General features: G+C 49.6%; 2 protein-coding genes and 1 non-coding gene across 4 annotated transcripts in view; all 3 read left to right on the top strand.

Annotated features, from left to right (window-relative positions):
• Positions 1 to 2,444: 2,444 nt before the first annotated feature.
• On the top strand, positions 2,445 to 17,903 carry CWF19L1 (CWF19 like cell cycle control factor 1). Of its 2 annotated transcripts, XM_069795959.1 has the most exons (14): positions 2,445 to 2,565; positions 2,685 to 2,769; positions 3,322 to 3,400; positions 5,658 to 5,759; positions 6,534 to 6,748; positions 8,442 to 8,560; positions 9,274 to 9,358; positions 10,213 to 10,353; positions 12,650 to 12,761; positions 14,436 to 14,515; positions 15,436 to 15,645; positions 16,438 to 16,557; positions 17,475 to 17,572; positions 17,666 to 17,903. In XM_069795959.1, the coding sequence occupies exons 1-14, from the start codon at positions 2,543 to 2,545 to the stop codon at positions 17,808 to 17,810; spliced, it is 1,614 nt and encodes a 537-aa protein (XP_069652060.1). In that variant the 5' UTR covers positions 2,445 to 2,542; the 3' UTR covers positions 17,811 to 17,903. The 2 variants fall into 2 exon arrangements, with proteins under 2 accessions (XP_069652060.1, XP_069652061.1); XM_069795960.1 differs by lacking the exon at positions 3,322 to 3,400.
• On the top strand, positions 16,129 to 16,270 carry LOC138687952 (small nucleolar RNA SNORA12). The gene has a single exon (XR_011326998.1). It is a non-coding gene; the product is annotated as a small nucleolar RNA SNORA12 (small nucleolar RNA).
• Positions 17,904 to 17,923: 20 nt separating the features above from the next.
• CHUK (component of inhibitor of nuclear factor kappa B kinase complex) overlaps positions 17,924 to 20,945 on the top strand; it is a 32,143-nt gene continuing 29,121 nt past the window's right edge. Inside the window, exons 1-3 of the mRNA XM_069795958.1 lie at positions 17,924 to 18,097; positions 18,188 to 18,282; positions 19,994 to 20,108. Coding sequence (XP_069652059.1) covers positions 17,924 to 18,097; positions 18,188 to 18,282; positions 19,994 to 20,108 — 384 coding nt within the window. The remainder of the gene's footprint in view (positions 18,098 to 18,187; positions 18,283 to 19,993; positions 20,109 to 20,945) is intronic.

The raw sequence follows: 20,945 nt of genomic DNA, 5'->3' as shown, positions 1-20,945 counted from the left end.
CCTAACACACACAGACATGCTGATACAGTCCCATAAACTCTGCATTCACACAGAGACCCACGCACCCCTCACACACCCATTCAGCCTGCACACACATACACCGACACTCCCATGCGCACACACCCCCTTACAGTAAGACTCACACACCCCTCACACACACACACATGCAGAGACCCCATGCACCCCACACACCCCCCAAACATAGTACTGGTGTCCAGGGAATCCCCAAATGTGTGTGTGCTTGTGAGCCCTGGGAAGTGGTGTGCGTGTGTGTGTGTGTGCCAGCACAAGCGACCCCCTGGCTGTGCCAGCCCCAGAGGAGGGGACATGGCTGTCAGTGCTTGTGTGTGATGGTGACAGCAGTGCCTGGGCTGTGGCAGGCTGTGTGACCACCCGTGCCGGTGTCCTGTGTATGAGTCCTGCTTGTCTGTGTGTGCATGCATGGGTGTGTCAGTGTCTGCCTGCCTGTGTGTCTGTACGTGTACATGTAGGTGTGTGTGTCTGTGTGAGTGTGCATGTCTCTGTGTGCATGTTTGCATTTGTGCGTCTGTGTGTGCATCGATGTGTGAGTGTCTGTGTGTGTTTGTGTGTCTGTATGAGTCTGCGTGTGTGTGTCTGTCTCTGTGTATGCATGTGTCTGTGCATGTGTCTCTGTGTGTCTGTGTGTGTGTGTCTGTGCATATATGTCTGCATGTGTGCCTGTGTCCGAGTGTGTGTCTGTGTCTGTGCTGGTGTCCGTGGGCATGCACGTGCATGTCCGTGCGCATGTTCCCTGGTTGAGGCTGTGTATGCAGGCAGGCAGAGGCTGCTGCATCATGGGGAGCGCTCAGATCACTCATAACCAACTAATTGCCTTATCAGTCCTGAGCAGAGGTGGGGTGTGATGAGTGGGGGCCACGCTAGGGAGCTCTGCTGGGCACTGCCCTGCTCAAGCCACTTCCTCCCTGGTGGCCACCGCAGCCACTGCTTGCTCCTCACCTGCCACCCACAGGACCCGCCACTGGTGCTTCTCCCCAGGGGACACTGGAGAGCAGTGGGAGTGTGATGGCTGCACTGGCCCAGGCACCTGTCAGAGGTCCAGAGCCAGGTGCCAGGGCCAGTCGTGGTGGCAGAGCCATTGTGTACCCTGGGAGGAAAGGGTTGCATGGCTGGGGCCTGTCCGGGCCAGGCAGCAAGGGTGGATCTGCGGACCTTCCTGCCTCCCCTTAGAGCATCCAGTGGGCAGGCAGAGCCAGCCTGCCCCAGCACCCGCTGAAGAAAAGGAGGAGGATGGGGGGACATTTGTGGTGATGATGTTGGTCTTCCCAAGGAAACGCTGTGTGGGCTGAGGCCCTGCTTCCCAGAAAGTGGCTTAACATCAGCCTGCCAATGGGAGGCAGTGAATAAATTCCTTATTTTGCATTGCTTGTGCACACAACTTTTCTTTCACCTATTAAACTGTCTTTATCTCGGTCCATGAGCCATTTCAGCACCTCCTATTTTCCCCCCATCCTGGGGAATGGGGGAGCGAGTGAGCTGCTGTGTGGGTGCTTGGCTGTTAGCAAGGGTCAACCCACTCCACTGGCTCGTAGATCGCAGAGGAGCCCAGGTTGGAAGGGGCCTCCAAAGATCATCTGGTCCAACCTCTTGTGGGAAGGGGAGCCTGGATGAGACTATCTCGCACCCCGTCCGATTGCATCTTGAAACCCTTCGGTGACGGGGTTCAGTCCTCCACCACATCCCTGGGGAGGTTGTTCTCCCTGTCAAAAAATTCTCTGTCAAGATGAAACCTCTTCTTTCTCGTATCATCTCATATCATGCCCAATTTGTGGTCAGTGTGTCCTGGTGCCTGGGGCCGTTCTTCCCCAGGGGAAAGACTTTGCACTTCCCAAGGTTGCACTTCAGGACGTTCCTCTCAGCCCAATTCTCCAGCCTGCCGAGGTCCCTCTGGATGGCAGCATGACCCTCTGGTGCCTCAGCCACTCCTGCCAAGTGAAGCTGTACCACCTGCCAACTGGCCGAGGGTGCAGGCGGTCACCTTGCTGCAGAAGGCTATCAGACTGGGGAAGCGTGATCTCCCCTTGGTAAATCCATGCAGACTCCTCCCGATCACCTCCCTGCGCCTGGAAAGGGTTCCCAGGGTCGCTTGCTCCGTCCCCTTCCCAGGGATGACGGTGAGGCCCGTCTGGCCGGCGGTCCCCCAGATCCTCCATCTTGCCCTTCTGGAAAAGAGGGGCAGCCTTTGTTTTTCTCCAGCCCTCGGGAACCTCTCCCCTTGCTGGCACCTCTCCAAGGCGACGGAAAGCGGCCCCGCACGGCCGCCGGGCAGCTCCCTCGCCCCCGGCGGGTACCGACTACCGACGGGCACAGCCCCGGCCGGGCCAGCCCTGACGGGCCCGCACCCTCGCTGCCGCCCAGGCACCGCCGTTCGCCCCGGAAGCGGCGTCGGAGCGCTGAGAGCGGCGCACCCGGAAGCGGCGTCGGAGCGCTGAGGCGCCGCACCCGGAAGCGGCGGCGGGTTCGGGAAGCGGCGGCGCTTTTTTCCGCGTCCGGCAGCTCCGCCATGGCGGTGGCGCCGCTGCGCGTGTGAGTGCGGTGGGCCGGGCCGGGGCGGGCCGGGGAGGCGGGCGGCGGGGCCGGGCCGGGCCGGGCCGTGGTGTGTGGGGGGGCGGCGGCGGCTGCTGCTGACAGGCCGTGTCCCGCAGGCTGGCGTGTGGCGACGTGGAGGGGCGGCTGGAGGCGCTCTTCGGGCGGGTCCGGGCCATCCAGGGCAAGAGCGGCAGCTTCGACGTAAGGCCCCGGGGAGCCGGGGGGGGTGGCGGGCGCGGGGTGCTCCGCCTGGAGCTCCCGGGCCCGCCCGGCGGGCGAGCGGGGCGCGGGGCTGGCTCGGGTCGGGTCGGGAGCCTGGCCGGGGTGACACGGGAGAAGCTCACGGGTGGGTTTCGCGTGGGGGTGATGTGCGGGGGGACGCTCGGGTGGGTGCTGCTGTCCGGAGCCGCGCTCCCCCACCTCTTTCCGCCGGCTGGAGGAAGGGGCCGGTGGCGGGGGCTTTGCACCCCCCCAGCCCTCCTTGTCCCGCTCCACGGTGTGGGGAGGAGCCGCGATCCGGGAGCGTGGGAGAGCAGCTGCCGCTCTGTCACGTCAAACCCGTTCGTTTTGCCGTTCTGCCTTCGATCCCAGACACGGACAGGCACGGGGGAACCTCTGTACCCTACCGAACAAAGTGCTGTTGAAGTAGTGCACATCACGGCGTTGTGACAATACAGCAACACCCCGGTGAAAAAGTTGCGCGTGTCGTGTCTTTGGTCAAATGGCAACTCTTGCTTTATCTGATGTTTTTAGATGCTTTTGTGTGTCGGAAATTTTTTTGGCTCTACTTCAGAGACAGAATGGGCAGAGTATCGCACAGGGGCCAAGAAAGGTAAGGAAGGTGTTGTCACTCTGGATGCTGGTGATTGTGCTATTTCACGACCCACTCCGCTGTCTCATCGCAGTGTGCTTTGGAATTCAGAAGTTGCAGTTACATGCTGTAATGTTAAAGCAGTTAAACTCAAGCAGGAAAACTCCACGCAGGACAGAAAGATGGGTTTGTTTTAAAACAAATCTCATTTCTGTCACGCTCTTGGACTTGGGAGCATGAAGACGCATGTGTCCCAAGGGGTCTGCCTGCGATTTGGGCGTCAAGGCCCGTGCCTGGGTCACTGGGCCAGCACTGTTTGCAGTCATAGGAGAGACACAGGATGCTGCTAATTGGTGTCAGGGTCTTCTCTCTGCTTGCCTAGATGTCTTATGGCTCCACTTCTGTTCCTAATATCACCTCCCTACAGTTTCAGCCTGCCATGTGGGGCAGTCTTTGTTTTCGCAACCCACGTAGCCTGAGAAGCTGTAGGTACATGTTTACAGTGCTTCAGTCAGCAGGCTGTGGGATCCCAGCATGCCTGCCAGTGTATAGCCCTTCTTCTGCCACTCCTGATGCTTCCCTTGCAGAAATTTCTGGTCGTTCCCCGTTCACACCCACCTTCACGCTTCTACCACAGACGTCTCCGCAGTGTGTAGCAGTGCAGTTCTTCCCCTCCCTGCATTCAGTCCTGAGGAGAAAGGGGAAAGCAGAGGTGCTGGCGGGCTGAACATCTCTGTTCTTCAGCCACGGAGATCATAAGGCTTTCCAAAGGAGCAGGGTTTGCCCATTTCTCCTCGGTCCCTGCAGCCCTTGTGCTGAAGACATTTTTCCAGCCATGGACGTGAAAAGTCCTATGTGGACTTCTCTGCCTCTTTCCACACCCCTCTTGTAAGGGAGATGCTGCCTCACAAGCATTTGTAGTGTTCCTCTTTCCTCTTCAGTGCTACTCTGGCTCTCGGCCTTGGCGTGAGGCAAGCCAGAATGGAGCTGGGACTCTTGCTTTCTGGTTCCTCTCTACTGCTGCGTCACTTCCCAGTTATCCCCAGCTTGTTTGTGCATTTATGTGAGCTGTCTGGACAAAGACTGTCCCATTTGCTGCTTGTAGCTGAGGACTTAACCGTGGTGAGGCGTGCTGCCTTGTGTTCCTATTGCTATGAGAATAGAAGAAGAATTGTTACTGGTTTAAACTTTGCTCCCCGAGGAAGCTCTCCTGTGCACGCAGGGAGAAGAGTGGGTGTTAACAGCAAAGTCTTCCCTGGACCGATGCATTTTTGTTCATCCTCACTTGAATTGTCTTTACCCTCTGAACTGTTGAAAAAATCTCTAGCTTATAACCTCGCTTATATGCACATAGATACAAACCAGATTCATGTCACTTCATTTTGGTTTTAAGCCATTCATAAAGTTTTCCAACTCTGCAATTGAAAGCAATCTCCTCTACCTTCTGACTGTGAGAGCTGGAACTTCAAGCAACAGTCTAACAACAGCTGTAGCAGAGCTGCTGCTCTCCTTTCTTAAACAGGAAACTATTGCTGTTTTTTATTCCGTGAAAAGCTTTGGACCTGTTGACTAGGTGAACTGTTGACCAGCTTACTGGTGTACTGTTCTGCCAGGAAATCTACAGGAGGTGTCTTTGACATCGGTCATTGCTTCGTCTAACTTTTAATAGCGTGAAAAGATTTGATTTATGCTGTTTGGAGAAATACATTTTTACTGATCACCTAGCTAAAAGAAATAAAAAGCAGTACTTCCCATTGCTTTTTTTGTATTATATCCACCAGTTCTAGGTGAAGTCATGCAGGAAGTTCTTTTACCAAGTGAATCAAAGAGCTGACAAACTTGAGGTTTTCCCCTAAAACATCAATGGTTTGCACTTTTTCAATAGCTATGTGAATTTAGATCTGCTTAAACTGAATCACCAGGTGTCCCTCTATGCTGGTATTTACTTAGCATTGCCTTAGGGAAGACCCATGTTTTTAGGGCTATGGATCATTTTGGAGCTGATCTGCTTATGTAGGCAGTGGAGCAAGTTGTAGTTAAAACGGAGGTTATTCTCTCCTTCTGCTCTATGCATCTGTGGAAACAGCAGGCTTGGGGACTTATTTTGAAGGAAGGTTTCTTGTTCTGTGCTTATTGCTCCTCAGCACACAGCAAAGGAGTGGTGTTGGGGTCTGTAGGAAAGGATGGGACCTGCTGTGATTCCTAGTAAATGTGGATGGAACTTGTGCTAACGTACTTGAATTAAAGCAGACTGAGTACATGTGGTTTTCTTCCTCAGCTCCAATTCCAACCTTCGTGCTTGGCGCTAATGACCAAGAGACTGTGAGCTATTTTCCAGAAGTCAGTGGCTGTGAATTAGCTGAGAACATCACTTATTTAGGTAAGGCTTCGAGTGGTTTGTGATAAGGGATGTGCCCGGTTGTGCTTTCTTGAAGGTTTTCTGCTCTTCCCACTTCAAAGCCCTTCCTTTCTCCGGAAATTTTAAGGTGTCATTTCTTATTCTGGGGTTCAGACTGGAGTTGAACTCTATGTTGAAAGGCTGACAGTCTTCTACATAAAATGTGAAAGAGAACCCTGCTTTTTTTGTTGTGTTCTAACACTGAATTTGCTAACCAAAAGCAAGAGCCTGTTCTTTGTGAGTATCTTACTCCCATAGCATGCCTGTCTTTGTATGGGGAAGGTTTCCTACTTGAAGTATGATTTTGCTATGCTCTGAGGCTGTACTGGAGTAGCAGAGGTAAGAAGTGTCATCTTTAAAGGTAATGAAGCTGTAGCAAAGCTAAAAGGAAAAACTAATTTCTTTCTAGATTGCCACCTGACAAAAAGCATAACAAGTAAAGGCACTTGCAACTGGCTTTTTTTACTCAGCCTTCAAACTGAGCTTTTGATATGGATTGATTTTGGGGAAGCAAGATAGCAGTGAGGAGAGAAGGCTAGGGGTTGTCTGAACAGCTGCTTCCCTGCAGGCAGGGTTGGATTTGAGCCATTGCACTACAACATGTCTTTGCTGCAGTTTATGGGCACAGAAAATGAGCTGCCTGTAAGGATAGTTTCAGTAAGGCAGGACTGCTGAATTTGGTCCTCTGTCTACGATCTGACTAAGAGATTACTTGCAAAGTCTACATCTCAAGCGCGTGCCTGTGTATTAATGCAGGCCGTCGAGGTCTTTACAGTGGTACTTCTGGACTGCAGATCGCATACCTGAGTGGTACCGAGTCCCAGGATGAGCCAGCTCCTGCCTACAGTTTTAGCGCAAAGGATGTGGCGGAATTGAAAACATCTTTGTTATCAACCCCAAACTTCAAAGGTGTGGATATATTGCTGACGTCTCCCTGGCCCAGAGATGTGGGGACTTTTGCTAACAGTGCGGTAAGTGTTCTGTTTTCTGGTGCAATGGTTTTCCAGTTGAATTTAACAAAGGATTGCCTCGCTGCTTGCTGTGGTGGTTTGGGCTACTGGGCCATGTCTGAGTGCTTGAGAAAGCTGAGAGTAAAAAACAGACAGCGGATGTTCTGGTTCTTCAGAGAAGGAGGACAAATGGGAAGGGGAATTTGTGAAATTTCAGGGTGTTTTATCTGTCTCTGCCTGAAAAATCAGAGTCGATTAGCTTTCATCTGATCACAAATGTTGCTCTGAATATGCAAGGCCATATACTGTGGCAAAACTATGCTTTTTGCTTCCTCTCAGTATCATCCAACATCCAAAAAGAGATACGATCCCCAATCTAAAAGCATAAAGACCCTCCCTCATCTCCAACCCCGCCCCCCCCAAAAAACCAAAAACCCACCAACTCCACTAGCCTAGGGATTTGGAGAGAAACAAGTTGTAGGGATATTCTGGCTTAAAAAGAAAATTTGTGTCTCGAAATTCCCATGGGGATTCTCTGTAGTAGTTCAGTGTATCATTTCACACTTGGCTTCCCTTGGCATGAATTTTCTGAGAAAGTACTCATTTGGATTAACAGAGGAGTATACTAATAGTGGTTATATTCAAATATGCATCTTGTTGCAGTGTGTACTTTATCAACTGAGGATTTCAGTAATAAGTCTTGGAGATTCCCTTGTGCACTGCATCCCTGAAATCCTGTCACTCAAATAAAGCAGGAGGTTTGAGGAATGAATAATTGGGTCTCTTGCTCTTTGTGACCTGAAGTTTCTGTTTCAGCAAAAGTGGTGTGAGGAGCTAAATTGCATGGACGAGAACTGACTCCCTAGAGAAGTCTGTGGGTTTCCTTTTCCTGACATGCTTTGTAGCTCTGATTGTTTTCAGTGGGGCTGGAAGCAGACACTGCTGGGCTCCCCTCTGCCATGCTTCCTGCAAGGGCAGCAGGCGGGAGCACAGAGAGGAAAACCGCTTTCTTGAGGGTGGGTTAGTGCCTGTCACACTGCCGCAATGAAGGGCTGTGACAGATGCCTGCCAGGTCACAGTCTCGTTCCCTGTGCTTTTACCAAAGATAACAAGGTAAGAGGCATAAGCTGATTCTGAACTTCTCTCCTCTCCTGCCCTTTTCCTTCCCTACTTCACTTCGCAGTCTAAGGCTAATGGGGAAAAAACATCACAAGAGCCTTCACCCAAGCAAGTGGTTTGAAGTCTGCTCTTGGGTTGTGTTCTGTTTTGCTCTGACTTCTTAGGAATGGGAGCGGGATAAAATTCAGCTTCCTAAGGAAACCTCAGAGCTTTCCTGTTCGCTTGACTTGTGCGCTAAAGGTTGGGCACTCTGGACATGTGGTCAAATATGTCTTAATGATTTTGACATCTGTTGGTGTTTGCCAAACTCACTCTGTGCTGCCCTGGCTCCCCATGACCAAGAGAAGGAAAATATGACAAACTTGGATTGATGAAATGAGTGGATGCAAACCCTGAGTACACAGAATGGACTAAATGAGTAGGCTGTGGTTGGTGATAAGAGATCAAGCCCTTTTGACTATTTTTTCCACTTCCAAGGAATGCTGACCACTATAGTCAGTCTCTATGTTTCCAGCATGCAGTTCTGTATAAAACTGTTTCTTTTCACTGCAATCGGACAGGTTTTGTTAAATAAAACTTGGTTTGTATTTTGTAGGGAGAAATAGATACCAAGAAATGTGGCTCCAAGTTAGTATCTGATCTAGCTGCAAGTCTCAAACCAAGGTACCACTTTGCTGCCCTGGAGAAGGCCTATTACGAAAGACTTCCTTACAGGTTTGTTAGACCGTGTGAAATAGCATGTATTTTCTAATAAGAGTTAGTTTTTAAAGAATGCAGGAGGACAACTTTAAAATAATTTTATGAAGTCATCCAGCCCCAACGCAGGGTCAAGATTGTTTCTTAGATGCGTCTTATTACCATAATTCCTGCTGCCTCGAAAACTGTGCTGTTGCTGACAGTACTTGTCTGAGTATGTTGCTGTGAATCTGATGCCAAGTTAGTTGCCCTTAGTTGCATTTAAACAGTGTTCAGCCTAATTCAGGGGTGTACCTCTGAAAACATATCATGGAAAAGCTCTTGTGTGGTGAAGAGACTGGTGTCTTCAGTCATAACTTTGTATATAAAATGTGATTAGGGACGTAAGGTAGGTGTCAGAACAACCTAAAATAAAACTAAGGCTGTCGTGTTAATGTTGGGTAAGACTGTTATCCTTTCCACAGGAAACACTTCAAAGGTGTGGCTGTTTTCAGACCAGTGAATTTTCCTCCCCTCTCTGTATTTGGACTGCAGTGAGAGGTCATTTTGGTCTGTGCAGCTGTTTGCTGTTAGCTGTTTGAGTCCGTCTGTCCTCAAACCTCCTTGTTCTGGGCCAGAGACTGTATGTGGCTGACGTGCTGTCTGAATAGCTTCATGGAGGACACATGGTTTTCCTACTGTCTTTTTCTATATTGTATAAGCCAGTACAGTCATGTTCTGCTTCCTTACAGAAATCACAGAGTGCTACAGCAGACCCCACAGCATGTGAGCAGGTTTATTGCACTTGCTGATGTTGGCAATACAAGCAAGAAAAAGGTACTGACGCTCTTGAATCTTTCTTCTTTTCTCAAGTAGAAGTAATAGGGCAGCAAGCCCAGCTTTGGCTAGCTAGAGGACAGTGTCAGTCACTTAAAAGCTTGACTGAAGTGGAGGGATCTGTCTCACTTGAGTAATACATACCATTTGCCCATTATGTCAGAAGGGTAAGGGCTGCAAGATGTGTTCTGAGGCACCTTTGTTCTTCTCTGTCTGGTCAAATGGCATGTGGCTGTGAAAACAGCTGCAGAGGAAAGTGGTTAGAAAGCTGCCATTCCTTCCTCTTCCCCAGCTGCTTTATGTATTTTCTGTTCGCATGGCCTGCTTCAAGAAGGAAGCGAAATTCCAAAGAACCCCTTACAAATCACTGACAGTAACTAACTTCTGGGATGGGAAGGGGCTGGGTTTTTTTAACCTGTTTCTCTTCTCCCCTTAAGAAAGTTACCGAATATTGATGTAGAAGGACAGGTTGCTAGTAGTTAAGAAGGCATTGGAACCAGGCCTGGTAACAAAAAAAGGTCCAGGAGTTCTGGACAGAAAGAAGGCCTGGAAACAGGCAAGGATCAAGGTCATTTCTTTTTCAAGTAAGATGCTTTTGAAAAAGATCTTTCCATAAAGTGAAAGAAGTGAGCCACTTGGAAGCACGTCATAAACTCTTGGTTGCACTGGGTGGGAGACTGGCACAGGGAATGTGTTTCTCATGTCCTGCTTTAGCTTAAACACTGATTTACTGAGTTCTTGCAGTGCCAAGTTGTGTGTTACCATTTCAGGGTGGCTTAGTTCACAGCTGACCTCTTCAGAGTTGTAGTCATGGCAAGAGCTTCTTGCGTTTGAGCCATGTGTTTTTGTTCTAGTATCTCTATGCCTTCAGCATTGTGCCAATGAGCTTGATGGACCCTGCAGAGCTAGTGAAACAGCCACAGGACGTCACTGAAAATCCGTACCGAAAATCGCAGAAGGAGGCACAGAAGACCAAAGCACCCCTGTGTGCAGAGGTACTGCTGCCTTCTCCTTCATGTGTGCACTCTGGTTTCACTCTTCACTCTCTCTGTTCAGGGAGCTTAGAACAGTGTTTGGCTTTAACCTTGGAATATTTCTGTCCAAAACACTTCAGGGTTCTGTGTAAACTATTTGCATCAACCAAATTGTATAGATGCAATGCATGGGAGTTACAGTTTGCCCCTTCTTAAACCAACCGTATCCTGGGCTGCATCAAAAGAAGCATAACCAGCAGGTCCAGGGAGGTGATTCTCTCCCTCTTTTCTGCTCTGGTGAGACCCCACTGGCAGTACTGTATCCAGCTCTGGGGTCACTAGTGCAAGAAAGACATGGACCTGTTGGAGGGAGTCCAGAGGAGGGCCACAAAAGTGATCAGAGGATTGGAATGTCCCCCCTGTGAGGAAAGGCAGAGAGACTTGGGATTGTTCAGCCTGGAGAAGAGAAGGGTCTGGGGACACCTTATTGTGGCCTTTCAACACTTAAAAGGGGCTTACAAGAAAGATGGGGACAGACTTTTTGATAGGACAAGGGGTAATGGTTTTAAACTAGAAGAGGGTAGATTCAGACTAGATACAAGGAAGACATTTCTTACAATGAGGGTGGTGAAACACCGGAACAGGTTGCCAAGAGAGGTGGTAAGATGCCCCATCCCTGGAAACATTCAAGGCCAGGTTGGACGGGGTTCTGAGCAACCTGGTCTAGTTACAGATGTCCCTGCTCATTGCAGGGGGGGGTTGGTCTAGATGACCTTTAAAGGTCCCTTCCAACCCAAACCATTCTATGATTCTTCCTGCAGGCCTGCATGGTGATGCTGTAGTTAGATCTGCTTGCTGGTCAGAACTGCTCCCTGTGGGCACCTCGGCACATACAGTCTTATTCTTTCTAAGCTTGTAAACTACAGATTAGTCCTTTGCAGTTGGCCCCCAGTTTTCTGCCTTAGGCTGCTGGCTACTCAGGTGCTACTTTATTTGATGTTGCATGTCCACTGTGTCCCTTAATGCTGGTGAAAGAGGTGTTGGGTACTGTTTTTTCTTGAGTGTCTTAAGTTACCACCTTTGTGCTCCTTTAAATATTGATTACTTGCCACCTGACAGCAGAAGGATTCCTTCCTGGGGCCTGAACTCTGAGCTTCAGAGTCAGAAGCTTTGAAATCCCCAACTTTGTAAGTCACTCATCAGACAAGTGGCTTATGTTCATCTGTGTAAAGGCTCAGATTGTCTTCCTGTGCAGAGCACGTTTTGCCTTCTAAGCGCTGTGGGATACTCTGCTTATGTAGACATTTGAACAGCAGTGCTTTTGTATCTCAAGGTGTGTAGAGAAACCAAACTGTGAAATCATTGCCTGTTGCAGGGGAATACTGAGCCTGAGGTTAGAGCTGAGGTAGGCTTTGCTGAACCAGTGTCAGGTAGGAAGTGCAAGCACTGCTCTCCAGTCTTTCTCCCTGGAGCATGCACACAGAGCGAAGGGCTGGCTCCTTCCAGATGGCAGCGTGGGCGGGCATGAGGGTTACAGACACCTCCTGATCCCTTTAGCTATGACAACTTCCCTGCCCCCAGCTGAGATTTGCTGTCGTGTTCAACCCCTGGCAACAAGGCTTTTTCAGAGACCAAACAGTCAATAACTTGATGGAAGCAAAAATTCTTGTGCATTTGAGCTTCAATATCCAATTGAAGACAGGCAGGAAAGCTTGCCAAGTTTACTGCAAAAAATGCTTCTGTTGTACATAACAGTTCTTCCAGCATGGATTGGATTTTAAACTGCAGTTGTGCTCCTGTGTGGGAACTAAGCTAAGCTTGCGCAAGCAGCCCTGTTCTTTGCTGTCCCCTTCCCCAGTGCTTTCCTCTGCAGCATTAATGCCTTCTAGTGGCATTTTGCTTTACGTTACCACTTAGTCAAGTGGTTTCAGCCTCTGTGTGAGTCTGTTGAGAGGCTAACATCTCTAAGAGATAAAGACATTCTTTTGTCACTGGCTCTCAAGTGAAAAAGAGATTTGAACAATCCATAAAATCAAGCAATTCTGAATGTTCAACATAAGGCTAAATAGCACAATCTAGCAATTTGGGGCAGCTCTCCTAGCATTTTTTCCTTGGCTGAGGCTGCATATCCAGGCAGGCAAAGTCTGCTGCATTACTGGGAGAGCTCAATTCATTCTGTTCCAGGATATTGATGCTTTTGCTGTTGATGCTTTTCAAAGGTGGTTACACACCTCTTCAGGAAAATGCAAATTCTTGTATGTACTGTGACTCTCTGTGATGCGGTTATAATGGGCTTCGGTTTTCATTTTCTAAACAGGAAGAACCAGCCTGTCAGTTTTTCTTTGATTTGAAGAAGCATCAGGGAAAGAAACGTCCCTCAGATGAGAAAGAGAGAGGGAACTCCCAACCTAAGCAAGCCAAAAAACCCCGTAAGTACGCGGATGCTTTTTTCCTGAGCTCTTCCTTTGAGGCATTGGACCATCTCACTCTTCGTTTTTTCTCAAGCTGTTGAGCTGTACAGGTCAGCTTGCCAACGTACTCTGTCACTACACTAGATGCTGTGGGAATACAGAGTAATGAAAGGTCCCTTGTTTCCTACAAACCTGACAATAGGTGAAAGAAAAGTTAAAAGCATAGTTTAAAAGCTAGTTGGATCTGTGGTGGTTGTGGCTGGGCTGATGCCATTTACCCTCTGAACCAGACTGGCCTCTGAACATGACAACAGGCAGTTTCACAAAGCAGCGTGTTTCCATTCAGAGGGACTGCAAGAGACAGGATCGCAGTGCTGATGAGTTCTTGAAACACCACTTCAGTTGTTCTGTGCTGTGAGTTCATGAAGTATTAATGAACTGTGTAGGGAGGAAGCCCTTCTGTTACCTCTCTATTTCTGGGCTGTAAATATCATTAGAGTTTGGCTGACTTGTAGAAATTGTGATCTTTAAAGATTTCGTTTCGACTTCTCAGTGACAGCATTACTGCAAGCATGTATCTTTAGAAATGTTGGTCTCGGTTATAAAGAAATTTTGGCTTAAAATGCAAATGTAGGTGTCAGCCTCCCCTTTTGTTTCTGTGAAAGCTAGTCCCACTGCCAGTGGGTAAGAAGACATTCTTCAGAAATGCCTCTGGTAGATAAGTCTGGTTGCCTTTGTTACGTGAGACTAAGTTGTTCAGTTTTTTATTTACTAGATTTCCATACCCTTTGCATAGTCCTTGCACATAACAGTTCTATGGGCTAAATTACTGTATGCTAAAACGAGCAGTGTCATTGCTCTATACGTGCCTGCAGAGGCACAACTGGCTGTAATGGCAGTCAGTTTTGATGAAAGAATGTGTATGGGTTTTCTTGTTTTCCCCCATCACTTCTGTAGGACATAGTGTGCCATTGTGCATATTCATATAACTTCCAAAGTCTTCTGGAGTTTGATGTCATGAGAAGAGAGCCTTGTTACACTGTTTTGCTCAGAAATGAACCCCAGAATTGGACGTTTGGTTTCCTGCAGTTCTTGAGAACTTTGTCACATTTATTGCATTTGCAAAGCTGATTGTCTATCCTTGTATGCAACCTGCAGAGGATGTGAATATAGTATTTGACCCTAAGGAGAGGCCTAGGTTATCAATGCCATCAACTTATATTAAAGGTCAGCACAGGTATTGCAGTTTGGGTGTGAATCCAGGTGGTTTTGAGTGTGATGAATAGGCCAGAACTGACAAGTGTGTTTGACAGCATCTGTCCTTGTCTGTACCTATGCAGTAATTTTACCTTATTTTGATTTGTCTGTTTAAATTTGCTGGTGCTTTCTTATTAGTGAGCTGTAACCACTAAATTCCTGGGATTAGTGCTCTTCCATTAAATTAGAGCACTCGATGAGAATGGCAGTCAGCAAGGGTCTGACTGCCGCGACGTCTCTTGCTGCGTTTGCCCAGAGGCACCGGTTCTCTGACCAGACCTGCTTCCAGGAGCTGTGTCCTTCTGACATCTTCAGCACTTTATCAGCTGGGAAGGGTGGCTGGAAAATAACACCTCTTCAAGATCTTTTTCTGTTCCTTGTTCTGACAAATGAGCCCTGTGCTAACACTTGTTTCTCTTTCCTCTCCCAATAAAGCACAGCCCACGGGGCCCTGCTGGTTCTGCCTCGCCAGCCCAGAAGTTGAGAAGCACTTGGTTGTTAGTATTGGCACGCATGTAAGTACCCATAGCACGTTCTTTGCTATGTGATGGCAGAATCGTGCTAATACACAGCAATATAAAATATCAATCTCCAATTTTAAATCTTAAGAAAAACAAACAAACTTTATTTGAAGCTGACTCTTGGGGTTTTTTTTTCAGTTTCTTTGCTTCTCCCCTACAAAAGACGTAGGTATGTAGATATTAAAAAATGAAGCATGGCCCAATTTTGCTCTGGCAGCAGAGCTGCACTACAGTGCCACAACACTTTTTGCTGTGCCAGCCCTCATGGTTTGCTTATGTTACCATCTGGCAGAACTTTTCCAGTGTGAAAAACTGCGGCCTGCTTTGGCAGCAGGATGCACCATCTGGAGTTATGCCGTATCTCCCTCGGATGATTGGTTCCAGTTTTGTTATATATAGATTAAACAGAAGATCAGATAGCTTTAAAGTTCACACCTCGAAGTACGTCTTGGAGATTAATTCAATCATTGGTGTATTCACTTTGCTTAAAGTTATTGCTCCTGTATAGCATAATCCACTTCAAACTGCTACAGGGACAGATTGGTCCACGGACTTATTTTAAAATAAGCTGTTAACAATTTTCAGGTGGATTTTCTTGTCATAGTAAGAAATTCTAGCCACAGTGGTGAAGTTCACTCAGCTGCTTTCTTGCAGACAAGGCATTCTCTGACATTCAAAAGATTTTTTTTTTTTTGTCCTTTAGCAGTCCCTCTCTCTTTCTCATTCCTCTAGTAATTAATAAATAGCTAATAAACAATCCCTAATAAGTGACATAGAGGAGAAGACTTTGCTGTTCCTGAGGCAGAATCGCTAGGCTGGGGGATACTCAGAATGCAGTCAGAGAGTAAATTTCCACAGCGTGGTAAATAAGTGTTGCTTGTAGTGAGTAACTGGTGTGTATTGTTTCACTCTAGTGCTATCTTGCCCTGGCCAAAGGTGGCTTATTACCTGATCACGTCTTGATTTTGCCTATTGGGCACTATCAGTCAGTGGTTGACTTGTCTTCAGAGGTGGTGGAAGAAGTGACCAAGTACAAGTCTGCCCTAAAGGAATTTTTCAGAAGCAAGGGAAAGAGATATGTCCTATTTGAAAGAAACTATAGGAGTCAGCATCTGCAGTTACAGGTATGGTTTTAGTGTCACGGTGGGAGAATATAAACTTGCACTTATCTGCAAATGAATTGAAAGAGAAAGCTCACCTTCAAATTTCCCTCTTTATTCTGTACCTTCCCAGAGTATGGAGAGAAGTCATCCTACCCACAGACAGAGACAGAGCAAAAATAAAACCAGTGTGCTGGTTCTACCACAGTCCTTTAATTCTTCCTGTTACAGCAGCACAGCATTGGTTGTGTTGAGTGGGTGAGGAAAACTTCTCCCTGCATGGAACTGATTAAAAAACCCACAGGGTTTTCAGATAGGTTACAAGACCTTGCTCTGACTCTGATCGGCTCACACTGGCACATGGACTGTGGCACTCACATTTGTAACTAAAGTAGGATGAAAATCTAAAGATATATGCAGAACTCTGGTCTCCGTCTACCAGTACCAGCCCTTTGATTTTCTTTTTTTTTTTTTTTTTTGTCCTTGTGTGTCAATCCTGTAGGGGTTTAATGTGGTAGTTTCTGTATTTGGCAGATCTGTAATTGTATCAGAGCGGCCTTAAACTACCACAGAGATCAGAAAGGAGAAGGCTGAGCTGAGAACTTTTCAAGCTTTTTGGTTTTCAGCTTTTTGTTCAGCTCCTACAGAAAAAAAATCTCATAAGTTTAAGCCTGTACAGATAGGTGCTCACCTGTCTTGTTTGATGATGCTGAGCAGTACTGAGGAGCATACCAGCTCCAGTGATGGATTGATTGCTTTCTGCAAGTGGTTTGTTTTGTCTTTTCTTTTTACGGAACTGTAGTCCTCCCTCTCCAGGTGATTCCTGTCCCATTGGACCACTGTACTTCCGAAGACATTAAAGAGTCCTTTATTGCACAGGCACAGGAACAACAGATTGAATTATTAGAAATCCCAGAGCACTCAGATATCACGCAAGTATGAGACAAGATTTCGCCTCTTTCTTACTTTCCCTCTGTCCTGTCTAAGCTGCTGTTTCCCTCTGAGGTCACTTTGTGTGGTAGGTTTAAGCTGTGGGAGGCAGACCATTGTAGACTTGATGTGGAGATGTGCCAGGTGTATTCTGCTTTGGGTGAAGTTCTCATGAACAACAGATGCATTCCTTATTTTAAGATTATTCCAGCCACGTGTAGGGCTTGCTGAAGTCATTCCTTCTGATACCAAACATCAACCCTCTTTCAGTGCTGCTGCCTATCAGGTAGTTTTAGGTTGCCTTGGGTAAGAATTTGAAAGAAATCTTCCTGTTGTATCGGAGAAATGAGTCAGTAGTGCCATAGGGTGATTTTTTTTCTTTGTGCTCAGCGGCCACAGGGAGACCTGGTCTGTGGCAGGAGGCAGAAATAGCGTGTGTGCATGTTTGTCTCTCTCAAAGCCATTACAGCTATTGATAACCCACGTTGGCAAGCTTAGGGGCTGATTTCTCAGCCGAGAAATGTGAATGTAGTCTCTTCGCCTGCTTTTTTTCCTCTCAAAATGTGGTGTACTGGCATGGGATGACCTCGGTCAGGTTGAGAATGATCGGAACTGCCCGATTCTCTCATTTACCCACTCTGCAGTGGTAAGCGCAGAATCAAACCACGAAATAAATGATGGTAGCGCCCTGTGCGCATCATCCGCTGAGGACCCCCGCGGAAGGCGACCCGTGGCTTCCCCCTCCCGTGGCAGTTAGGGTTTCCAGTTCGGCATCCCTGGGGCGGTGGGTTCGGTTTGCCGAGTTTCCCCTCTCTCCGGTTAGGAGACATCTGCTCTTTTCCAAGAAACCGTGCTCTGTGCTGGCGGGGGGGGGCTCTGCAGCGGGGACCCCCCCCCTCCTCGCTCCTCCTCTCCCCCCGCAGGTGGCGCAGCCGGGGACGCCCTACTTCTACGTGGAGCTGGACACGGGGGAGAAGCTCTTCCACCGCATCCGCGGTCGCTTCCCGCTGCACTTCGGCAGGTCGGTGCCTCTACCCCCCCCCGCCCCCCCGCCCCCCGGCGGCGGTGACGTCGGCGGCGACGCCGTTGGTGACGCCGCGTCTGTGCTTCGCAGGGAGGTGCTGGCGAGCGAGGCGCTGCTGGCGCTGCCGCAGCGGGCCGACTGGCGGCGGTGCGCGGCGGAGCGGGCGGAGGAGGCGGCGCAGGCCCGCGCCTTCCGCCGCGACTTCCAGCCTTTCGACTTCGCCCTCCGGGCCTGACGGCGGCGCTGGCGGCGGCGGCGGAGTGGCGGCAGTTGGCGGGCGGGCGCGCGCGCGCGCGGTGACGCGGCAATAAAGGCGGAGTGCCGGTGGCGCCGAGTGGCTGCGGCGCGATGGAGCGGGGCGCCCCCCCCGGGCCCGGCGGCGGCGGCGGCGGCGGCGGCGCGGAGCGGGCCCCCGGCGGGGCGGCGCTGCGGGGACAGCCGGCGGGAGGGTGCGGGCCCTGGGAGATGCGCGACCGCCTGGGCACCGGCGGCTTCGGCAACGTCTGCCTCTACCAGCACCAGGTGGGGCCGGGCGGCGGCGGCGGCGGCGGCGGGGAGGGCTGGGCCGGGGCCGGGCCGGGCCGGGGCGGCTGACGGCGCTGTGTCCTGCAGGACTCGGGCGCCCGGGTGGCCATCAAGTCCTGCCGGCTGGAGCTCAGCGTCAAGAACAAGGACCGCTGGTGCCACGAGATCGACATCATGAAGAAGTGAGTGCGGGCGGGTCGGCGCGGCGCGGGCAGCCGGGGCCCAGCGGCCCCTAAGCCAGCCGCGCTGAGGGGCCGTGGCACGGGGACAGCCGGGCCCAGCCGCTGAAGCAGCCGGGCTGAGGGACCGGGGCTGGGGACGCCAGCCGGGGCCTCAGCCCCCGAACCAGCCGGGCTGAGGGACCGGGGCTGGGGACGCCAGCCGGGGCCTCAGCCCCCGAACCAGCCGGGCTGAGGGACCGGGGCTGGGGACGCCAGCCGGGGCCTCAGGCCCCGAACCAGCCGGGCTGAGGGACCGGGGCTGGGGACGCCAGCCGGGGCCTCAGCCCCTGAGCCAGCCAGGATGAGGGTCTGCCTCTTGCCCAGCGGCCCTGCACTGGTTTCTCTGTCATCCCAAGATGTCCACGTGCTTCTGCTCTGGTGTACTAGCTGGTGCCTTGGCTTGGGACCTAGCGACATCCAGACGCCCTTCACTCTTGTGCTGCCTGGGCTCTTTGTCCATCCTAAATTCCTCCAAACTCAGACCACACAGTGTGTTGAGTTTTAATGTGGTGACGTGTTCCCATGCCGTGCAGCCCATTCATCTTTGATCTAGCAACCGGGGATCTAGGAATTGCTTTTTTTCTTTTCGTGCTCCAGCATGTACAGATTAATGTCTCCTAACACTTTCTCATGAGAAACTACGTACACTGTGCTGCCCACCGTACCTCTCTCCAGCATGTCACTCTGAGGTACCTGCGAACCAGAGCTGGCCAGGTTTGTCCTCATGGACATCAGTGGCAGCTCTGGGTGTCAGGGTCTCATACAGTTGTTCCCTCGTCCTGAGAATTCCTCCTCCCTTTTGAGAGATATCCTGGAGCGTGAAATGCTCTGTCCCACTGGTGGGAGCAGGGATGCTGCTCAGCTTGAGTTGTCCTCAGCAAGGCCTGCAGTGCCACTGCTGCATAGAGCTTTACTGAGCTCCTGCTCTGCCTTTTTGCCACCCTTGCCTGCTCACTGTATGCGCTAACATTGGAGGAAACCACTTGCAGGCAACCTGAGTTCATAAGCCTGGGCTTGGTGATCACTGTTTTTGTTAGCGTCATCGCCGTGCTCATATTCTGAATACAGGTGCTGAGCTGCACAGCTACAGCTGCTCTTGTGGCTTCCAGAGTCTTTGGAAGGTATACACAGAAGTGCTTTGTCTTCACTTCCTTCTGCATGTGTTGTTTATTCCCAAGAGTAATATATCAGAGACAGTCAGGAAGCAGCTGTTTGAATTCAGCTGCAGAAATGAATCCTTCTCCGTGTATGTGGATTTCACCTACCTGGTTCTACCTCCCTAGAACAGTTACACAAGTGTTAAAGGATTCCTGTGAAACCCTTGGGTCAGGGGGAAACTGTTCCCACGTGTAGAAACAGATGCATGTATATAACGACTTTGCCAGGAATGTGCAGGAATCCAGAACTTGAGCCCGGATCCCCATCATCAAAGTCCTGTACCTTGACTTTGAGACGTCATTTGTCCTCATCACTGGTTTGTGTATTCCCAAGGTATGGGTTTTATGCATTTGGATGCTGGTAGGTACCAGCTGAAGAGTGTGCTTCTCAGCAAGGATATATTTGGGGAACAGAAGTTGTACCTGAAACATAAAACATAGTTGGTTGACAATCTGTTATCTCATTCTTCCAAAAGAGGAGTCAAGAGTTTTCATCCAGCTTTCCATGTGCTTAGGTTGAACCATCCCAATGTAGTAAGAGCCTGTGAAGTTCCTGAGGAGATGAACTTTCTGGTTAACGACGTTCCCCTTCTGGCAATGGAATATTGTTCAGGGGGTGACCTCCGGAAGGTAATGTCTGCTTTGCTTTGCAATATGTAGCAAAATAAGTGGCCTTAACGCTCTTTCTGTAGCTGTGGTTGTCTGTGAAGCCATGTATGTTCTGTGGCGCTTTTCTTCTTGGGTACAGGGGTGGGGAAGTAAATGTAGAGTGGAAAAAAAACACTTGTAGGAGATGAAGCTTGTGTTTTTGAAACTAGAGGGTAGAAAGCAATCCAGGGGCAGACACTGTTATCCTGAAGCAGCATGTCCTTTCATGGAACTGCTTTAGCGTTAATACTGCTTCCCACAGCCTAGATACTCGCATCCAGTGCATTTGGCTTTGCTGCAATGTGTCTCTATCTGTTTGGAGTCTGATCTGGTTTTGCTTCACATGTATCCAGTGTTGTATTGCTCTCAGCACAGGGAAGGATCCTTTTGGTACTGAATTGGGGCCTCCAGGGCTTCAGAGACTTTCCTGTTTCCTGTTGAACTGGGAACTACCCTCCCGCAAAGCAGCGACACCCAAGAGTAAAGGAACCTTTCAGTAGTTCCCCAGGCAGTGGCTGCATGGCCTGTTAGAGTTTATGCTCCCTTTCTGTTGCAGCTGAATTCAGGAAGCAGCCATTTGCATATGGGTGAAGAAGCAAATCCCTGTTGATTAAGGTTTGCTTAGAAATTGCTTTATCTAAGTGATCAGGAAGCTCATTTTTCTGTTGTTTTTGTTACTGGTGTTAAACAGCACTGGAGGAACGTGAGCAGATGTTGAACGCAATAACTGCATATCTGTGAGAGCAGCTAGTATATTGGTAACTTAGTGAGCCTCACTTTGTGTTTTTGAGTTATTTAGAACAGTAGGGACAATTTTAA

This window comes from Haliaeetus albicilla, chromosome 11 (assembly GCF_947461875.1).
Source record: "Haliaeetus albicilla chromosome 11, bHalAlb1.1, whole genome shotgun sequence".
NCBI classification, from domain to species: Eukaryota; Metazoa; Chordata; class Aves; order Accipitriformes; family Accipitridae; genus Haliaeetus; species Haliaeetus albicilla.
This window is presented reverse-complemented; position numbering and strand designations above follow the sequence as displayed.